The sequence below is a fragment of the Corvus hawaiiensis genome, chromosome 40 (genome assembly GCF_020740725.1).
Source record: "Corvus hawaiiensis isolate bCorHaw1 chromosome 40, bCorHaw1.pri.cur, whole genome shotgun sequence".
NCBI lineage: Eukaryota > Metazoa > Chordata > Aves > Passeriformes > Corvidae > Corvus > Corvus hawaiiensis.
The window spans coordinates 11,003-30,565 of record NC_063252.1 but is presented as its reverse complement, the minus strand read 5'-3'; the positions used below and the strand labels follow the sequence as shown (position 1 = coordinate 30,565).

Genomic DNA, 19,563 nt, shown 5'->3' with positions numbered 1-19,563 from the left:
AAAAATACCCCCAAAATAAACAGAACCCCCAGAATTCAACCAAAAAAAACCCCAAATTAAACCAAAACCCCCCAAATTAAACCAAAAACCCAAATTATACCAAAAAAACACTGAAAAATCACAGGAAAATCCCAAAAAATGAACCAAAAACCTCAAAATGCAAAAAAAAACCCCCAAATCTAAAAAAAACCCCAAACATTAAACAAAAACCATCAAACTTAAAGAAAAAAACCCAAATTAAAGAAAAAAACCGAAATTAACCAAAAAACCCCCAAATTAACCAAGAAAAACCCAAAAAACCCCAAAAAACCCCCAAAAAATCACAGGAAAATCTGGAAAAACGGAAGAAAAACCCCAAAATGAACCAAAAAAACCCCCCCAAAATCCCTGGAATTCCCCTCAAAAACCCCAAAATGAACAAAAAACCCCAAAATTAACCAAAAACCCCAAATTAAACCAAAAAAAACCCCAAAAAATCCCAAGAAAATCCCCAAAAAACTCACAAGAAAATCCCAAAAAACGAAAGAAAAACCCCAAAACAAACCAAAAAAAACCCCCAAAATCCCTGGAATTCCCCTCAAAAACCCCAAAATGAACCAAAAAAAACCCCAAAATGAACCAAAAACCCGAAAATTAACCAAAACCACCAAATTATACCAAAAAAACCCCCAAAAAATCACAAGAAAATCCCCCAAAAAATCACAAGAAAATCCCAAAAAACGCAAGAAAAACCCCAAAATGAACCAAAAAAAAGCCTTAAAATCCCTGGAATTCCCCGCAAAAACCCCAAATTAAACCAAAAAAAACCCACAAAAATCACAAGAAAATCCCAAAAAACGAAAGAAAAACCCCCAAAACGAACCAAAAAAACCCCCCCAGAATCCCTGGAATTCCCCTCAAAAACTCCAACATTCACAAAAAAAACCCCAAAATTAACCAAAAAACCCCAAATTAAACCAAAAAAAACCCCAAAAAAATCACAAGAAAATCCCCAAGAAAATCCCCAAAAAAATCACAACAAAATCCCAAAAAACGAAAGAAAAACCCCAAAACGAACCAAAAAAAAAACCCCCAAAATCCCTGGAATTCCCCTCAAAAACCCCAAAATGAACCAAAAAACCCTAAAATGAACCAAAACCCCCAAATTAAACCAAGAAAATCCCTCAAAAAATCACAAGAAAATCCCGAAAAATGAACCAAAATCCCTAAAAACGACCAAAAAAAAAATTCCCAAAAATCCCTGGAATTCCCCTCAAAAACCCCAAAATGAACCAAAAAAACCCCAAAATGAACCAAAAACCCCAAATTAAACCAAAAAAACCCCCCAAAAAAATCACAAGAAAATCCCCCAAAAAAATCACAACAAAATCCCAAATAAACGAAAGAAAAACCCCAAAAACGAACCAAAAAAAACCCCCAAAATCCCTGGAATTCCACTCAAAACCCCCCAAAATTCCCCCCAAAACTCCCCAAACTCCCCGAAATTGCCCAAAACCGCCCAAATTTCCCCCAAACCTCCGCGGAAGGGCCCCTCCTCACCGCCCTGCGCCGCTCCCTCCTGGCCGCTCCTTCCTCCTCCTCCTCCTCCTCCTCCTCCTCCCCCGGCTCCTCCGGCGCCGCTGCCGACAAAAAGGAGCAGTTTCAGCGAGGGGTTATGGGGTGAATTCCGGCGGTTTTGGGGTCGTTGCCGGCGCTTTTTGGGGTGAATTCCGGCGGTTTTGGGGTCTCACCGTGAGCCTCGGGGGGGTCCCGGCGCTGCTGGAGCAGCTCCTGCTGCTTCTCCAGGTACTGCTTGATGAAGCTGTTCTGGCCCATGGCCTCGCCCATCTGGGGAGAAAATGGGACAATTCCCGAAGTTTTGGGAGCGTTTGGGGATTTTGGGGAATTTTTTCCCATTTTTGGGGGATTTTTTTGCAATTTTTTCCCATTTTTTTGGGGATTTTTTTTTGCATTTTTTTGCATTTTTTCCCCATTTTTTCGCATTTTTTCTGGGATTTTACAAGGTCTGGGTGTTGTCCAGCAAAGCTGTTCTGCCCCAAAATGAGAATTCCCAAGTTTTTGGGATCATTTGGGATTTTAGGGAATTTTTTTCCATTTTTTGGGATTTTTTTTGCATTTTTTTCTCTTTTTCTCACATTTTTTTCTCATTTTTTTCCCATTTTTTCGCATTTTTTCGGGGATTTTACGGGGTCTGGGTGGTGTCCAGAGAAGCTGTTCTGCCCCAAAATGGGAATTCCCGAAGTTTTGGGAGCGTTTGGGGATTTTGGGGAATTTTTTCCCATTTTTTTGGGATTTTTTTTGCAATTTTTTCCTATTTTTTGAGGGGTTTTTTGCATTTTTTTCCCATTTTTTCCATTTTTTCCAGCAATTTATGGGGTCTGGGTGGTGTCCAGCGAAGCTCTTCTGCTCAAGATGAGAATTCCCAAAGTTTGGGGAGCATTTCGGAATTTTTGGGAACTTTTTCCCATTTTTTGGGAATTTTTTTTGCATTTTTTTCTCATTTTTTTCGCATTTTTTTTCCCATTTTTTCGCTTTTTTTCGGGGATTTTACGGGGTCTGGGTGGTGTCCAGAGAAGCTGTTCTGAGCAGAAATGACCCAAAATGGGAATTCCCAAATTTTTGGGATCGTTTTGGGATTTTTGGGAATTTTTTCCCAATTTTGGGAATTTTTGGGGGTTTTTTTCCTATTTTTCGGGGATTTTTTTTTGCATTTTTCCCCATTTTTTTCCATTTTTTCCACCAATTTATGGTGTCTGGGTGGTGTCCAGAGAAGCTGTTCTGCCCCAAAATGGGAATTCCCAAATTTTTGGCATCATTTGGGATTTCTAGGAATATTTTCCCATTTTTTGGGAATTTTTGGGGGTTTTTTCACCATTTTTTTGCTTTTTTTTGGCATTTTTTTCCCATTTTTTCCACCAATTTATGGGGTCTGGGTGGTGTCCAGAGAAGCTGTCCCACCCCATCTGCCCCAAAATGGAATTCCCAAAGTTTTGGGAGCGTTTTGGGAATTTTTTCCCATTTTTTTGGGATTTTTTTTGCATTTTTTAAACAATTTTTTCCCTTTTTTTCCCATTTTTTCGCTTTTTTTCTGGGATTTTACAGGGTCTGGGTGGTGTCCAGTGAAGCTGTTCTGAGCAGAAATGACCCAAAATGGGAATTCCCAAATTTTGGGGAGCATTTCGGGATTTTTGGGAATTTTTTCCCATTTTTTGGGATTTTTTTTGCTGTTATTTCCCTTTTTTTTTTTTTTTTGCACTTTTTTCCCATTTTTTTCCCATTTTCTCTCATTTTTTCCAGCATTTTACAAGGCCTGGATGGTGTCCAGTGAAAAATGGGAATTCCCAAATTTTTGGGATCATTTCAGATTTTTGGGGATTTTTTTCCAATTTTTTTGGAATTTTTTTACATTTTTTACCCCTTTTTTTTGCTTTTTTCTTGCATTTTTTCCCATTTTCTCCACCAATTTATGGGGTCTGGGTGGTGTCCAGAGCAGCTGTTCTGCCCCAAAATGCCCCAAAATGAGAATTCCCGAATTTTTGGGATCACTTTGGATTTTTTGGGAAATTTTTCCGATTTTTTGGGGATTTTTTTTTTGCATTTTTTTCCCTTTTTTCTGTTTTTCTTTTTTTGCAGTTTTTTCCCCATTTTCGGTCATTTTTCCCACCATTTTACGGGACACTGGATGGTGTCCAGTGAAAAATGAGAATTCCCAAATTTTTGGGCTCATTTGGGATTTTTTGGGGATTTTTTTTCCCATTTTTTGCCTCCTTTTTTTGGGTGAATTTCAGGGGATTTTGGGTCTCACCTGGGAGTTGGGCTGGAAGGTGGGGTGGGGGCTCGAGTGCTTCTGGAGGTTCTCCAACATCAGCGCCTGAATTTGGGGGGATTTAGGGAAATTTAGCCCTTCCAAAAATCATATTTTTTATTAATTTAATCTTTCAAACCCCTCCCGCCCCCAAAATCCCCGTATTTCTCCCCAAAACCCCCGAAATTTGCCCAAAATCCACCAGAACTGCACCAAAACCCAACATTTCTGACTCAAATTGCCCCAAAAACTCCGATTTTTGCCTCAAATCCCCTCACAAAGTGCCCCAAAAATGGCATGTTTGCCTCAAATCCCCTCAGAAAATGCCCAAAATTAAGATTTTTGCCTCAAATCCCCTCACAAAAGGCCCAAAATTGCCATTTTTGCCTCAAATCCCCTCACAAAGTGCCCAAAATTGCCATTTTCGCCTCAAATCTCCTCACAAATTCCCACAAAATTGATATTTTTGCCTCAAATCCCCTCACAAAACGCCCAAAATTGCCATTTTCACCTCAAATCCCCTCACAAAGTGCCCAAAATTGACATTTTTTGCCTCAAATCCCCTCACAAAATGCCCAAAAATTGCCATTTTTGCCTCAAATCGCCTCACAAATTCCCACAAAATTGGGATTTTTGCCTCAAATCCCCTCACAAAGTGCCCAAAATTGCCATTTTCACCTCAAATCCCCTCACAAAGTGCCCAGAATTGCCATTTTTGCCTCAAATCCCCTCACAAAATGCCCAAAATTGCCATTTTCACCTCAAATCGTCTCACAAAGTGCCCAAAACTGCCATTTTCACCTCAAATCCCCTCACAAAGTGCCCAAAATTGCCATTTTCACCTCAAATCCCCTCACAAAATGCCCAAAATTGCCATTTTCACCTCAAATCCCCTCACAAAGTGCCCAAAATTGCCATTTCACCTCAAATCGCCTCACAAAGTGCCCAAAGTTGCCATTTTCACCTCAAATCCCCTCAAAAAGTGCCCCAAAATTGCCATTTTTGCCTCAAATCCCCTCACAAAGTACCCAAAACCTCCACTTTGGCTTCAAATCCCCTCACAAAATGCCCAAAATTGGCATTTTTGCCTCAAATCCCCTCACAAAGTGCCCCAAAGCTCCAATTTTGGCCCCAAATCCCCTCACAAAGTGCCCAAAATTGCCATTTTCACCTCAAATCCCCTCAAAAAGTGCCCCAAAATTGCCATTTTTGCCTCAAATCCCCTCACAAAGTGCCCAAAAACTCCAATTTTGGCTTCAAATCCCCTCACAAAATGCCCAAAATTGCCATTTTTGCCTCAAATCCCCTCACAAAGTGCCCAAAATTGCCATTTTTGCCTCAAATCCCCTCACAAAGTGCCCAAAAACTCCAATTTTGGCCTCAAATCCCCTCACAAAGTGCCCAAAATTGGCATTTTTGCCTCAAATCCCCTCAAAAAGTGCCCCAAAATTGCCATTTTGGCCTCAAATCCCTCACAAAGTGCCCAAAAATTGAGATTTTTGCCTCAAATCGCCTCACAAAATGCCCAAAAACTCCAATTTTGGCCTCAAATCCCTCACAAAGTGCCCAAAATTGAGATTTTTGCCTCAAATCCCCTCACAAAATGCCCAAAAACTCCAATTTTGGCCTCAAATCCCTCACAAAATGCCCGAAATTGCCATTTTTGCCTCAAATCCCCTCACAAAATGCCCAGAATTGGGATTTTTGCCTCAAATCCCCTCACAAAGTGCCCAAAATTGGGATTTTTACCTCAAATGCCCTCCCAGACTGACCAAAAATGGGGTTTTTCCCCACAAATCGCCTCAAACCAGCAACAAAATCAGGATTTTTGCCTCAAAACCCCCCAAAACCAGCGACTTTCACCTCAAATCCCCTCAGAAACACCTGGAAAAAAAATGAGGATTTAGCCTCAAATCGCCTCAGCTCTTCCTCAAACTCACAAAAATCGCCACTTTTACCTCAAATTGCCTCAGAATTTCCCTGGAATTTGCCGAAATCATTGCTTTTACCCCAAATCCCTCACTTTTAGCCCAAATCCCCTCAGTTTCACCCCCAAATCCCTCACTTTTACCCCAAATCTCCTCACTTTTAGCCCAAATCCCCTCACTTTTACCCCAAATCCCTGTTTTACCCCCAAACCCCCAAAAAACCTCTTTTTCACCCCAAATCTCCTCCAAACTTTCCAACTCCGCCACTTCCCCCCCAAAACCCCCAAAACCCCTCTTTTCCACCCAAAATCTCCCCTCAAACCCGCAGCTTTCACCCCAAATCTCCCCCAAACTTTCCAACTCCCCAAAACCCCCAAAAAAACTCCTTTTAACCCCAAATCCCTCACTTTTACCCCCAAATCCACTTTTACCCCAAATCCCTCACTTTTACCCCAAATCCCTTTACTTTACCCCAAATCCCTCACTTTTACCCCAAATCCCTCACTTCTACCCCAAATCCCTCACTTTTACCCCAAATCCCTCACTTTTACCCCAAATTCCCTCACTTTTACCCCAACTCAACTTTTACCCCAAATCCCCTCACTTTAACCGCAAACCCCTCAGTTTTAACCCCAAACCCCTCACTTTTACCCCAAATCCCCTTTTACCCCACATCCCCTTACTTTTACCCCAAACCCCTCACTTTTACCCCAAACCCCTCACTTTTACCCCAAACCCCCACTTTAACCCCAAACCCCTCACTTTTAACCCCAAAACCCTCACTTTTAACCCCAAACCCCACTTTTACCCCAAATCCCCTCACTTTAACCGCAAACCCCTCAGTTTTAACCCCAAACCCCTCACTTTTTACCCCCAAATCCCCTTTTACCCCAAATCCCCTTACTTTTACCCCAAACCCCTCACTTTTAACCCCAAACCCCTCACTTTTACCCCAAACCCCTCACTTTCAACCCCAAACCCCCACTTTTACCCCAAACCCCCCCAAAACCCCTCTTCCCCACCCCAAATCTCCCCTCAACCCCCCCCCACACCCTTCCCGCCAAAACCCCTCCCCTCACAACTCCTCACCCCCCCCCACCCCCCTCCCCACCTCCAACGCCCCCAAAAACGCCTTTTTTCACCCCAAATCTCTCCTCCCCCCCCCGCCCCCCTCTCCCCTCACGCGTTGGCGGGAAAATCCTGAGGGGAACCTTCCCCCCCCTCCCCCCCCCCTCACCTCACGCTGCCCTTCCCGCGCATGCGCCGCCATTTTCCCGCCCTCACCCCCCCCCCCCCCCTCCTCTCACAGCCTCCCCTCACGGCGGCCTCTCCCCCCCGCCGCCGCCGCCGCCGCCGCCGCCGCCGCTCCCGCCGCCGCTCCGGGGGAATCTCCGCTCACCCCTCGCAGCCGCTTGATCAGGGCGCTCTTCTGGCCGCTCTTGGCGAGTCCTCGCTGCTCCAGGGCCGCCTTGAGGTCGGCGACGCGGAGCAGATGCAGCGGCCGCCCGTCCAGAGTCACCTCCTCCCCGTCCGCCATCTTGGTGTGGCGCCGCTTGCGCTGCGCCTTCGGCCGCTTCCGGACGTGGCTTCGGCAACTTCCGCGCGCCTCCTTCGGGTGTTTCCGATGCTCGCTCGGAGGTTTTCGGTTCTTCCCGTTGGGCTCCTTCGGGTGTTTCCGGTTGTTCTCGGAGTTTTTATTCGGGTTGGGGGGGGGGGGGGGGGGAACTTCCGGAAAGCGTTCGGGTATCTTCGGAAAGCTTCGTGGATTTCCGTGAGAAAGCTCGGCGGTTTCCGCGAGAAAGTTCGGGGGAATTCCCCGTTAAAAAAAAAAAAAAAAAAATTTAAAAAATAAAACGGCGGAAAATCCCCCGGGATTTTTTTATTACTATTATTATTTTGAGGCCAAAAACCGACGGAAAAGATTAAAAAAAAAAAAAACACCGAGACTTTTTATTTTTTTTTTTTTTTCTGCCAAAGGATTTTTTATTCGCAAACGAGGCCACGCCCCCTTTCCCCCCCCAAAAAAATATTAAAATTGATTTGGGGGGGGAGGGGCAGGGGAAGGGGGGGAGGGGCCGAGCCGGCTCTGCCCCGTGACGTCACAAGGAGGGCGTGGCTTCCCCCCAAAAAAGCCACGCCCCCCCCCTTTTTTTTTTTTAAGGCACTGGAGGGGGGGTGTGGGGGGAGGGGCGGGTCAGGGGCGGTCGGAGGGGGGGGAGGGGGCTTTGGGGGGGTCCTGGAAGGGGGAGGGGTCGTCCTCGGCCCCTCCCCCACCCCCCGGGTACACCACGAGCAGGAGGCGCTGCCCGAAGCGGGTCAGGGAGGCTGTGGGGGGAGGGGCAAAGAGAGGGGGGGGGGGGGAGGGGTCTGAGAGCCCCTCCCCCCACCCTGGAGCCCCTCCCCCCACCTTGGAGCCCCTCCCCCAAAACTCTCCCCCCCCCCCCACCCCCGCAAAAAAAAATGAAGCACGGAGAGCCCAAAATGTTGGTAAAAGCGCCCCAAAAATTCCACCGAAAGCGCCCCGAAACCAACTTTAAACCCCCCCCCCCCCAAAACCCCTTAAATCCACCCAAAATCCTCCCAAGCCCCCCCCCCCAAATCCCCTTTAAACCCCCTGAACCCCCCAAAATCCACCCCGAAAGCCCTTTGAACCCCCCCATAACCCCCCCAAAACTCCTCAGATCCCCCCAAAATCCTCCCAAATCCCCTTTAAACCCCCCCAAAAGTCCCAAATCCCCCCAAACTCCTCTCAAACCCCCCCAAATCCCCCCAAATCCCCCCCAAACCTCCTCAAACCCCCCAAATCCCCCCAAAATCCTCCCAAACCTCCTCAAATCCCCCCAAACCCTCCCAAACCTCCCTAAAATCCCCCCACACTCCCTTTAAACCCCCCATAACCCCCCAAACCTCCTCAACCCCCCCCAAACTCCCCCAAACCCCCCCAAAATCTCCCCGAATCCCCTTTAAACCCCCCCAAATCCCCTTTGAACCCCCCCTAACGCCCCCAGATGACCCCAAACCCCCCCAAAAATCCCCCAAATCTCCCCAAACCCCCTTTAAAACCCCCCCAAACCCCCCAAATGACCCCAAACCCCCCAAAAAACTCCCCAAATCCCCTCCAAACTCCCCCAAAATTCCCCCAAATCCCCTTTGAACCCCCCCAAACGCCCCCAAATGACCCCAACCTCCCCCAAAACCCCCCAAATCTCCCCAAATCCCCTTTAAACCCCCCCAAACCCCCCAAATGACCCCAAACCCCCCCAAAAACTCCCCAAATCCCTTTAAACCCCCCCAAACGCCCCCAAATGACCCCAAACCCCCAAAAAACCCCCCAGATCTCCCCAAATCCCCTTTAAACCCCCCCCAAATCCCCTTTGAACCCCCCAAACCCCCCCAAACGCCCCCGAATGACCCCAACCTCCCCCAAAACCCCCCAAATTCTCCCCAAATCCCCTTTAAACCCCCCAAAATCCCCCGAATGACCCCAACCCCCCAAGAACCTCCCAAATCTCCCCAAATCCCCTTTAAACCCCCCAAAAAAAAACCCCAAACCCCCTTTAAACCCCCCCAAACCCCCTTTAAACCCCCCAAATCCCCCCAAAGGCCCTTTAAAGCCCCGCCCCTCACCCATGGCGCGGCGCAGGGCCGGGGGCCGGGGCCCCCCCCGGACGCAGAGCAGGTAGACGGGGGCGCCGGTGGCCATGATGGCCAGGCCGATGCCGCAGACCAGGGGCTCGGACCACACCGAGAACAGCAGCAGCGCCCCCCAGAAGAGCAGGTAGAGGGCCGGGAGCAGCAGGTTCACCTGGGGGGAGGGGCGGCGTCCGTGGGGGGGCGGGAAGGCGCCGGGGTGGGGGGAGGGGCGGTGGGTTTGGTGAATGGGGGGGGGGGGGCGTGGGAATCCTAAGGGGGGCGTTAAGAGCGGTCATTTGTATGAATGGGGAGCGTGGGAATCCACTAGGGGCGCTAGGAGAGCTCGGTTTTGTGAATGGGGAGCGTGGGAATCCGCTGGGGGCGCTGAGAGCATCCGGTTTTTGTGAATGGGGAGCGTGGGAATCCGCTGGGGGCGCTGAGAGCATCCGGTTTTTGTGAATGGAGAGCGTGGGAATGTGCAAGGGGGTGCTAGGAGTGTTTGGTTTTATGAATGGAGAGCGTGGGAATCCACTGGGGGCGCTGAGAGCATCCGGTTTTGTGAATGGAGAGCGTGGGAATCTGCAAGGGGGTGCTAGGAGTGGTCATTTTTATGAATGGGCACCGTCGGAATCCTAACGGGGGCGTTAAGAGCGGTCATTTGTATGAATGGGGAGCGTGGGAATCCGCTGGGGGCGCTGAGAGCATCCGGTTTTTGTGAATGGGGAGCGTGGGAATCCGCTGGGGGCGCTAAGAGCATCCGGTTTTTGTGAATGGAGAGCGTGGGAATCTGCAAGGGGGTGCTAGGAGTGGTCATTTTTATGAATGGGCACCGTGGGAATCCTAACGGGGGCGTTAAGAGCGGTCACTTGTATGAATGGAGAGCGTGGGAATCTGCAAGGGGGCGCACGAGTGGGGTCATTTGTGTGAATGGGGAGCGTGGGAATCCAGCAGGGGGCGCTAAGAGCATCCGGTTGTGTGAATGGGAAGTGTGGGAATCCACTGGGCGCTCTAAGAGGGGTCACTTTTATGAATGGAGAGCATGGGAAGGCACCAGGGGGCGCTGGAGCATTTGGTTTTTATGAATGGGCGGTGTGGGAATCCACCGGGGGCGGTAGGAGCGGTCATTTTCATGAATGGGGAGCGTGGGAATCCAGCAGGGGGCGCTAGGAGTGTTTGGTTTTTGTGAATGGGAGGTGTGGGAATCCACATGGGGGTGGTTAAGAGCGGTCATTTGTATGAATGGGGAGCGTGGGAAATACCCAGGAGAGGTTTTGTTATGAATGGGGAGCGTGGGAACCCAGCAGGGGGCACCAAGAGCGGTCATTTTTGTGAATGGAGAGTGTGGGAAGGCACCAGGGGGCGCTAGGAGCGTTTGGTTTTATGAATGGGGAGCATGGGAATCCACTGGGGGCGCTTGGGGGGGGTCATTTGTATGAATGGGGAGTGTGGGAAGCCACCAGGGGGCGCTAGGAGCATTCGGTTTTATGGATGGAAAGTGTGGGAATCTGCAAGGGGGTGCTAGGAGTGGTCATTTTTATGAATGGGTGGCATGGGAATCCTAAGGGGGGTGTTAAGAGCGGCCATTTTTATGAATGGAAAGCGTGGGAATCCACTGGGGGGCGCTAAGAGTGGCCATTTGTATGAATGGAGAGCGTGGGAAGGCACCAGGGGGCGCTAGGAGCGTTCAGTTTTATGAATGGAGAGCGTGGGAATCCACTGGGGGCGCTAAGAGCGGTCACTTCTATGAATGGAGAGTGCGGGAATCCAGCAGGGGGCACCAAGAGGACTTAAATTGATGAATGGAGAGCAGAGCAGGGAGTGGGAAATAGCCGGGAGAGGTTTTGTTATCAATGGGGAGCGTGGGAACCCACCAGGGGGTGCTAAGAGCGTTCGGTTTTATGAATGGACACCATGGGAATCCTAAGAGGGGCGCTCAGAGCATTCGGTTTTGTGAATGGGGAGCGTGGGAATCCAGCAAGGGGCACTCCCAGCAGTCAATTTTATGAATGGGCGGCGTGGGAATCCTAACAGGGGTGCTAAGAGCGGTCATCTCTATGAATGGAGAGTGCGGGAATCCACCAGGGGGCGAAAGGAGCAGTCATTTGTATGAATGGAGAACGTGGGAATCCACCGGGGGCGCTAAGAGAGCTCGGTTTTATGAATGGGCGCCGTGGGAATCCTAACAGGGGCGCTAAGAGCGGTCATTTCTATGAATGGGGAGCGTGGGAATCCCGCAAGGGGGCACCAAGAGGACTTAAATTGATGAATGGGGAGCAGAGCAGGGCATGGGAAATAGCCGGGAGAGGTTTTGTTATCAATGGGGAGCGTGGGAATCCACCAGGGGGCACTAAGAGCGTTCGGTTTTATGAATGGACGCCGTGGGAATCCTAAGAGGGGCGCTCTGAGCGTTCATTTGTATGAATGGAGAGCGTGGGAATCCACCAGGGGGCGCTAAGAGCGGCCATTTGTATGAATGGGGAGCGTGGGAATCCAGCAGGGGGTGCCCACAGCAGTCAATTTTATGAATGAGAGGTTGATTTTAGCGTGGGAATCCTGCAGGGGGCGCTAAGAGCGTTCGGTTTTATGAATGGGCACCGTGGGAATCCGGGACGTTTTTGGGGGTGAATTTTTGGGGTGAATTTGTGGCATTTTCGGGCCTTTCCGGAGGAATTTTTTGGGGAAAAAGGGGGCGTGGCTGACCTTGATGGGGCGGGGCAGGTGGGGCTCCCTCCACCTGAGCAGCACCAGCCCGGCCACGGTGACGCCGTACCAGAGGTAATTAACGAAGCCCACGTAATTAATGAGCGTGTAGATGTCGCCCGTCACCAGCATCAGCAGCGTGGAGACGCACTGGGGGAGGGGCAGGGGGCGGGGCTTATCGGGGGAGGCCACGCCCACACGGCCACGCCCCCAAAATCCCCGGATTCAGCCTCAAAATCCCCGAATTCAGCCCCAAATTCAGCCCCAAAATCCCCGGATTCAGCCCCAAATTCAGCCCCAAAATCCCCGGATTCAGCCCCAAATTCAGCTGCAAATTCAGCCTCAAAATCCTCAAATTCAGCCCCAAATTCAGCCCCAAAATCCCCAGATTCAGCCCCAAATTCAGCCCCAAAATCCCCAAATTCAGCCCCAAATTCAGCCCCAAAATCCCTGGATTCAGCCCCAAATTCAGCCCCAAAATCCCCAGATTCAGCCCAAATTCAGCCCCAAAATCCCCAAATTCAGCCCCAAATTCAGCCCCAAAATCTCTGGATTCAGCCCCAAATTCAGCCCCAAAATCCCCAAATTCAGCCCCAAAATCCCCAAATTCAGCCCCAAATTCAGCCCCAAAATCCCCGGATTCAGCCCCAAATTCAGCCCCAAAATCCCCAGATTCAGCCCCAAATTCAGCCCCAAAATCCCCAAATTCAGCCCCAAATTCAGCCACAAAATCCCCGGATTCAGCCCCAAATTCAGCTGCAAATTCAGCCCCAAAATCCCCAAATTCAGCCCCAAATTCAGCCCCAAAATCCCCAGATTCAGCCCCAAATTCAGCCCCAAAATCCCCAAATTCAGCCCCAAATTCAGCCCCAAAATCCCCAGATTCAGCCCCAATTCAGCCCCAAAATCCCTAGATTCAGCCCCAAATTCAGCCCCAAAATCCCCAAATTCAGCCCCAAAATCCCCAAATTCAACCCCAAATTCAGCCCAAATTCAGCCCCAAAATCCCCGGATTCAGCCCCAAATTCAGCCCCAAAATCCCCAAATTCAGCCCCCAAATTCAGCCCCAAAATCTCTGGATTCAGCCCCAAATTCAGCCCCAAAATCCCCAAATTCAGCCCCAAAATCCCCAAATTCAACCCCAAATTCAGCCCAAATTCAGCCCCAAAATCCCCGGATTCAGCCCCAAATTCAGCCCCCCAAAATCCCCGGATTCAGCCCCAAATTCAGCCCCAAAATCCCCAAATTCAGCCCCAAAATCCCCAAATTCAGCCCCAAATTCAGCCCCAAATTCCCCAAATTCAGCCCCCAAAATCCCCGGATTCAGCCCCAAATTCAGCCCCAAATTCAGCCCCAAATTCAGCCCCAAAATCCCTGGATTCAGCCCCAAATTCAGCCCCAAAATCCCCAGATTCAGCCCCAAATTCAGCCCCAAAATCCCCAAATTCAGCCCCAAATTCAGCCACAAAATCCCCGGATTCAGCCCAAATTCAGCTGCAAATTCAGCCTCAAAATCCCCAAATTCAGCCCCAAAATCCCCAGATTCAGCCCCAAATTCAGCCCCAAAATCCCCAAATTCAGCCCCAAATTCAGCCCCAAAATCCCCAAATTCAGCCCCAAATTCAGCCACAAAATCCCCAAATTCAGCCCCAAAATCCCCAAATTCAGCCCCAAATTCAGCCCCAAAATCCCCGGATTCAGCCCCAAATTCAGCCCCAAAATCCCCAGATTCAGCCCCAAATTCAGCCCCAAATTCCCCAAATTCAGCCCCAAATTCAGCCACAAAATCCCCGGATTCAGCCCCAAATTCAGCTGCAAATTCAGCCCCAAAATCCCCAAATTCAGCCCCAAATTCAGCCCCAAAATCCCCAGATTCAGCCCCAAATTCAGCCACAAAATCCCCAAATTCAGCCCCAAATTCAGCCCCAAAATCTCTGGATTCAGCCCCAAATTCAGCCCCAAAATCCCCAAATTCAACCCCAAATTCAGCCCAAATTCAGCCCCAAAAATCCCCGGATTCAGCCCCAAATTCAGCCCCAAAATCCCCAGACTCAGCCCCAAATTCAGCCCAAAAATCCCCAAATTCAGCCCCAAATTCAGCCCAAAAATCTCCAAATTCAGCTCCAAATTCAGCCCCAAAATCCCCGGATTCAGCCCCAAAATCCCCGCCCCCCCAAGCCCTGCCCCCTCCCCAAGTTTTTGCCCTTTTTTGCCAAAATTTTGCCTGGTTTTGCCCGTTTCCCCCCCAAATTTCCCCCTTTTTTCCTCAATTCCTCCCAATCCTCTTCCCCCACCCCTTTTTGTCCTTTTCCCCCTCATTTTTCTCTCAAATCTCTCCTTTTTTTTCCCGTTTTCCCCCATTTTTGGCCATTTTTGCCATTTTTTCCCTATTTTTCACCCAATTTTCTCCTTTTCTTCCCCAATTTTCCCAAATTCCTCGGAATTCCACCCAAATCCGTCCCACACTCTCTTCCCCCGTCATCTCCCCCCACTTCCGTGCCGTTTTTCCCCCATTTTCGGCCATTTTTGGACCATTTTAAGCCATTTTTGACCATCTTTTGCCATTTTTCACCCAATTTTCCCCTTTTTTCTTCCAATTTTCCCAAATCCACCAGAACTCCACTCAAACCCGTCCCACACTCTCTTCCCCCCATCATCTCCCCCCACTTCCGTGCCGGTTTTCCCCCATTTTCGGCCATTTTTGGACCATTTTAAGCCATTTTGGACCATCTTTGCCATTTTTCACCCAATTTTCCCCTTTTTTCTTCCAATTTTCCCAAATCCACCAGAACTCCACCCAAACCCCTCCCACACTCTCTTCCCCCGTCATCTCCCTGCACTTCCGTGCCGTTTTCCCCCCGTTTTCGGCCGGTTTTGACCGTTTTTGACCATTTTCGGGCCGTTTTTCCCCCGTTTTTCACCGTTTTTTCCCCAATTTTTTCCCAAAATCCCCGCTTTTCGCCCCAATCCGGGCGCTCACGGTGACGAGCAGGGCGGGCACGGGCGTGCGGCGCCGCAGGTGGATCATGGCCAGCAGGGCGGGCAGGTGCCCCTCCCGCGCCCCCCGCGTAGAACAGCCTGGTGACGTCATCGGGGGGGGGGGGCGGGGCAATGACGTCATCGGGGTGGTGGTGACGTCATCCCAAAGGGGGAGGGGCCACGGGAAGGGGGAGGGGGGGAAATGAGGGGGAGAAAAAATGAGGAAAATTCTGAGGGGAAAAGGGGGGATTTTGGGGAAAAATGGGGGATTTGGGGGGATTTTGGGGGTTTTGGGAAAATTTGGGGAATTTTGGGAAAATTTGGGGGGGATTTGGAAGGATTTGGGGGGAAAGATGGGGAATTTTGGGGGAATTTTGGGGGAATTTTGGGGATTTTAGGGGAATTTGGGGATTTTTTAAGAATTTTGGGGGAATTTCGGGATTTTTGGGGAATTTTGGGGGATTTTGGAAAAGTTTGGGGGGAATTTGGAAGGATTTTGGGGGGAAAATGGGGAATTTTGGGGGAATTTTGGGGGTTTTTAGGGGGAATTTGGGAAATGGGAATTTTGGGTGCATTTTGGAGATTTTGGGGAATTTGGGGAAATTTGGGAGGATTTGGGGGGAATTTGGGGAGAATTTGGAAAGATTTGGGGGAAAAATGGGAGATTTTGGGGGAAGTTTGGGAATTTTGGGGAAATTTCGGGGAATTTTGGGGAATTTTGGTAAATTTGGGGGGAATTTGGAAGGATTTTGGGGGAAAAATGGGGAATTTTGGGGGAATTTAGGGGATTTTGGGGTGGATTTTGGGCGGATTTTGGGGGGATTTTGGTGCATTTTGGGGTATTTGGGGTGGATTTTGGGTGAATTTTGGGGAATTTTTGGGTAATTTTTGGGAAATTTTGGGCGGATTTTGGGGTGGATTTGGGCGGATTTGGGGTGGATTTTGGGGTGGATTTTGGGCAGATTTTGGTGCATTTTGGGGCGGATTTTGGGGTGGATTTGGGGTGGATTTTGGGGTGATTTTGGGCGGATTTGGGGTGGATTTTGGGGTGGATTTTGGGCAGATTTTGGTGCATTTCGGGGCGGATTTTGGAGCGAATTTTGGGGCGGCTTTTGGGGTGGATTTTGGGCAGATTTTGGGCAGATTTTGGGCAGATTTTGGGGCGGACTTTGGAGCAGATTTTGAGGTGATTTTTGGTGCATTTTGGGTGGACTTGGGCTGATTTTTGGGGTGCATTTTGGGGTGATTTGGGTGGATTTGGGCTGATTTTCGGGTGCATTTTGGGGCGGATTTTGGGCTGCTTTGGGTGCATTTTGGGTGGATTTGGGCTGATTTTTGGGGTGCATTTTGGGGTGATTTTGGTGTATTTTGGCTGATTTTTCGGGTGCATTTTGGGGTGGATTTTGGGTGGATTTGGGCTGATTTTTCGGGTGCATTTTGGGGCGGATTTTGGGCTGCTTTGGGTGCATTTTGGGTGGATTTGGGCTGATTTTTGGGGTGCATTTTGGGGCGGATTTTGGGTGGATTTGGGCTGATTTTTCGGGTGCATTTTAGGGCGGATTTTGGGCTGCTTTGGGTGCATTTTGGGTGGATTTGGGCTGATTTTTGGGGTGCATTTTGGGGTGATTTTGGTGTATTTTGGCTGATTTTTCGGGTGCATTTTGGGGCGGATTTTGGGTGGATTTGGGCTGATTTTTCGGGTGCATTTTGGGGTGGATTTTGGGCTGCTTTGGGTGCATTTTGGGTGGATTTGGGCTGATTTTTCGGGTGCATTTTGGGGCGGATTTTGGGCTGCTTTGGGTGCATTTTGGGTGGATTTGGGCTGATTTTTGGGGTGCATTTTGGGGTGATTTTGGTGTATTTTGGCTGATTTTTCGGGTGCATTTTGGGGCGGACTTTGGAGCAGATTTTGAGGTGATTTTTGGTGCATTTTGGTGGATTTGGGCCGTTTTCGGGCTCTCACCTGGAGCAGGTGAAGAGGGAGCCGTTGACGCCGCCGAAGGTGGAGAGGGCGACGGCCACGGGCATCACCCAGGCCAGCGGCCCCAGGACCCTCTCGCCGAAGCTCTGGGGGGGGAAGGGCCCGATGGAAGCCAAATCCCGACCTTCCCAAAATTCCCAGCCTTTTCCCCAAAAAATTCCCGCTTTTTTCCCCCAAAATTCCATCTTTTTTCCCCAAAATTCCCCCTTTTTTCCCCAAAAATTCCGCTTTTTTCCCCCAAATTTTCCCATTTTTCCCTCACTTTTTTGCCTCTTTCCCACTTTTTCCCCAAATTTCCACTTTTTCCCAACACTTTCCCAAAATTTCCATGTTTTTCCCCCAAAAATTCCCGCTTTTTTTCCCCAAAATTCCCAATTTTTTCCCAAAAAATTCTTTTTTCCCCCCAAATTTTCCCATTTTTCCCTGACTTTTTTGCTTTTTCCCCATTTTTTCCCAAATTTTCTCCCTTTTCCCAACATATCCCCAAAATTCCTGCATTTTTCCCAAAAATTCCCATTTTTTTCCCCTAAAATCCCCAATTTTTATCCCCAAATCCCCACTTTTTATCCCAAAATCCCTTTTTCCTAAAATCCCCATTTTTTCCCCTAAAATCCTCATTTTTTATCCCCAAAATCCCCATTTTTTTCTTAAAATCCCCATTTTTTATCCCAAAATCCCCAAATTTTCCCCTAAAACCCCCAAATTTTCCCCCTAAGAACCCCATTTCCCCCCAAAAAGCCCATTTTTTTCCCCAAAACCTCCAATTTTTGCCCAAAATCCCCATTTTTCTGCCCAAAAATCCCATTTTGTCCCCCAAAAGTCCTCATTTTTTGCCCCAAACCCCCTCCCAGGTGCCCCAGTTGTGCCCAGGTGCCCCCAAAATCCCCATTTTTCTCCCAAAAAACCCCAAATTTTCCCCTAAAAACCCCCATTTTTCCCTAAAACCCCCGGGTTTTTTTCCCAAAAACTGCAATTTTTGCCCAAAATCGCCCTTTTTGGCCCCAAAGCGGCCTCACCACGGCCACGGCGTCGCTGTCCAGGATCTCCTGGGGGCTCATGGCCGCCAGGTACGCCACGTTGGCCGCCACGTACAGGAAGGTGACCAGCGGCAGCGAGATGGAGATGGCCAGCGGCAAATTCCTGCCCCCAATTAGCATAAATTAGCATAAATCGGCATAAGTTTGGCATATGTTAGCATAAGTCAGCATAAATTGGCACAAATCGGCCCGAAATCGGCCAAAATCAGCCCAAAAGTAGCCGAAAGTCGGAAAAATCAGACAAAATCCCCCCCCAAATAGCATAAATTAGCATAAATTAGCATAAAGTGGCCCTAAAGTAGCATAAATCAGCACAAAGCTGCTCGAAATCGGCCAAAATCGGCCCAAAAGTAGCCAAAATCCCCCCAAATCAGCCCTAAATTAGCATAAATTTAGCACAAATTAGCATTGATTAGGATTAAATTGGCATAAATGAGCATAAATCAGGATAAATTGGCATCAATTAGCATAAATCAGCACAAAGCTGCCCGAAATCGGCCAAAATCAGCCGAAAAGTAGCCGAAAGTCAGCAAAATCAGACAGAATCAGCCCTAAATTAGCGTAGATTAGCATAAATTAGGATAAATTGGCATAAATTTGGACACATTAGCATAAGTTAGCATAAATCAGCACAAATCGGCCCGAAATCGGCCAAAATCAGCCCAAAAGTAGGCGAAAGTCGGCAAAATCAGACAAAATCCCCCCAAATTCCTGCCCAAATTAGCATAACGTTAGCATAAATTGGCATAAATTAGCATAAATTGGCATAAATTGGCCCTAAAGTAGCAGAAATCAGCACAAAGCTGCTCGAAATCGGCCAAAATCGGCCAAAATCAGCCCCAAAGTAGCCAGAAGTAGCATAAATTAGCATAAATCGGCATAAATTAGCATAAATTGGCACAAATTGGCATAAATTGGCCCTAAAGTAGCAGAAATCGGCACAAAGCTGCTCGAAATCGGCCAAAATCGGCCAAAATCAGCCCAAAAGTGGCATGAATGAGCATAAATCAGACAAAATCCCCAAAAACTCCTGCCCAAATTAGCATAAAATAGGATAAATTAGCATAAATCAGCGTAAATTGGCACAAAGCTGCCCGAAATCGGCCAAAATCAGCCCAAAAGTAGCCAAAAGCAGCCAAAATCCCCCCAAACCAGCCCTAACTTAGCATAAATTTAGCACAACTTAGCATTGATTAGGATTAAATTGGCATAAATTAGCATAAATCCGGATTAATTTGCATAAATTAGCATAAATCAGGATAAATTGGCATAAGTTAGCATAAATCAGCACAAATCGGCCCGAAATCGGCCAAAATCAGCCCAAAAGTAGGCGAAAGTCGGCAAAATCAGACAAAATCCCCCCAAATTCCTGCCCAAATTAGCATAACGTTAGCATAAATTGGCATAAATTGGCACAAATTGGCATAAATTGGCCCTAAAGTAGCAGAAATGGGCACAAAGCTGCTCGAAATCGGCCAAAATCGGCCAAAATCAGCCCCA

The 19,563-nt window shown here is 48.6% G+C and overlaps 1 protein-coding gene across 1 annotated transcript in view; it reads right to left on the bottom strand.

The window, feature by feature from the left end:
• LOC125319304 (large neutral amino acids transporter small subunit 2-like) overlaps positions 1 to 18,253 on the bottom strand; it is a 19,146-nt gene extending 893 nt beyond the window's left edge. The window contains 11 exon segments of the mRNA XM_048290410.1: positions 1,476 to 1,619; positions 1,731 to 1,827; positions 3,806 to 3,871; positions 7,133 to 7,458; positions 7,936 to 8,058; positions 9,361 to 9,538; positions 12,067 to 12,216; positions 15,047 to 15,130; positions 15,132 to 15,144; positions 17,009 to 17,112; positions 18,043 to 18,253. Of these exon segments, the coding sequence (XP_048146367.1) occupies positions 1,476 to 1,619; positions 1,731 to 1,827; positions 3,806 to 3,871; positions 7,133 to 7,458; positions 7,936 to 8,058; positions 9,361 to 9,538; positions 12,067 to 12,216; positions 15,047 to 15,130; positions 15,132 to 15,144; positions 17,009 to 17,112; positions 18,043 to 18,183 (1,426 nt within the window). The 5' untranslated portion in view covers positions 18,184 to 18,253.
• Between the last annotated feature and the right edge of the window lie 1,310 nt (positions 18,254 to 19,563).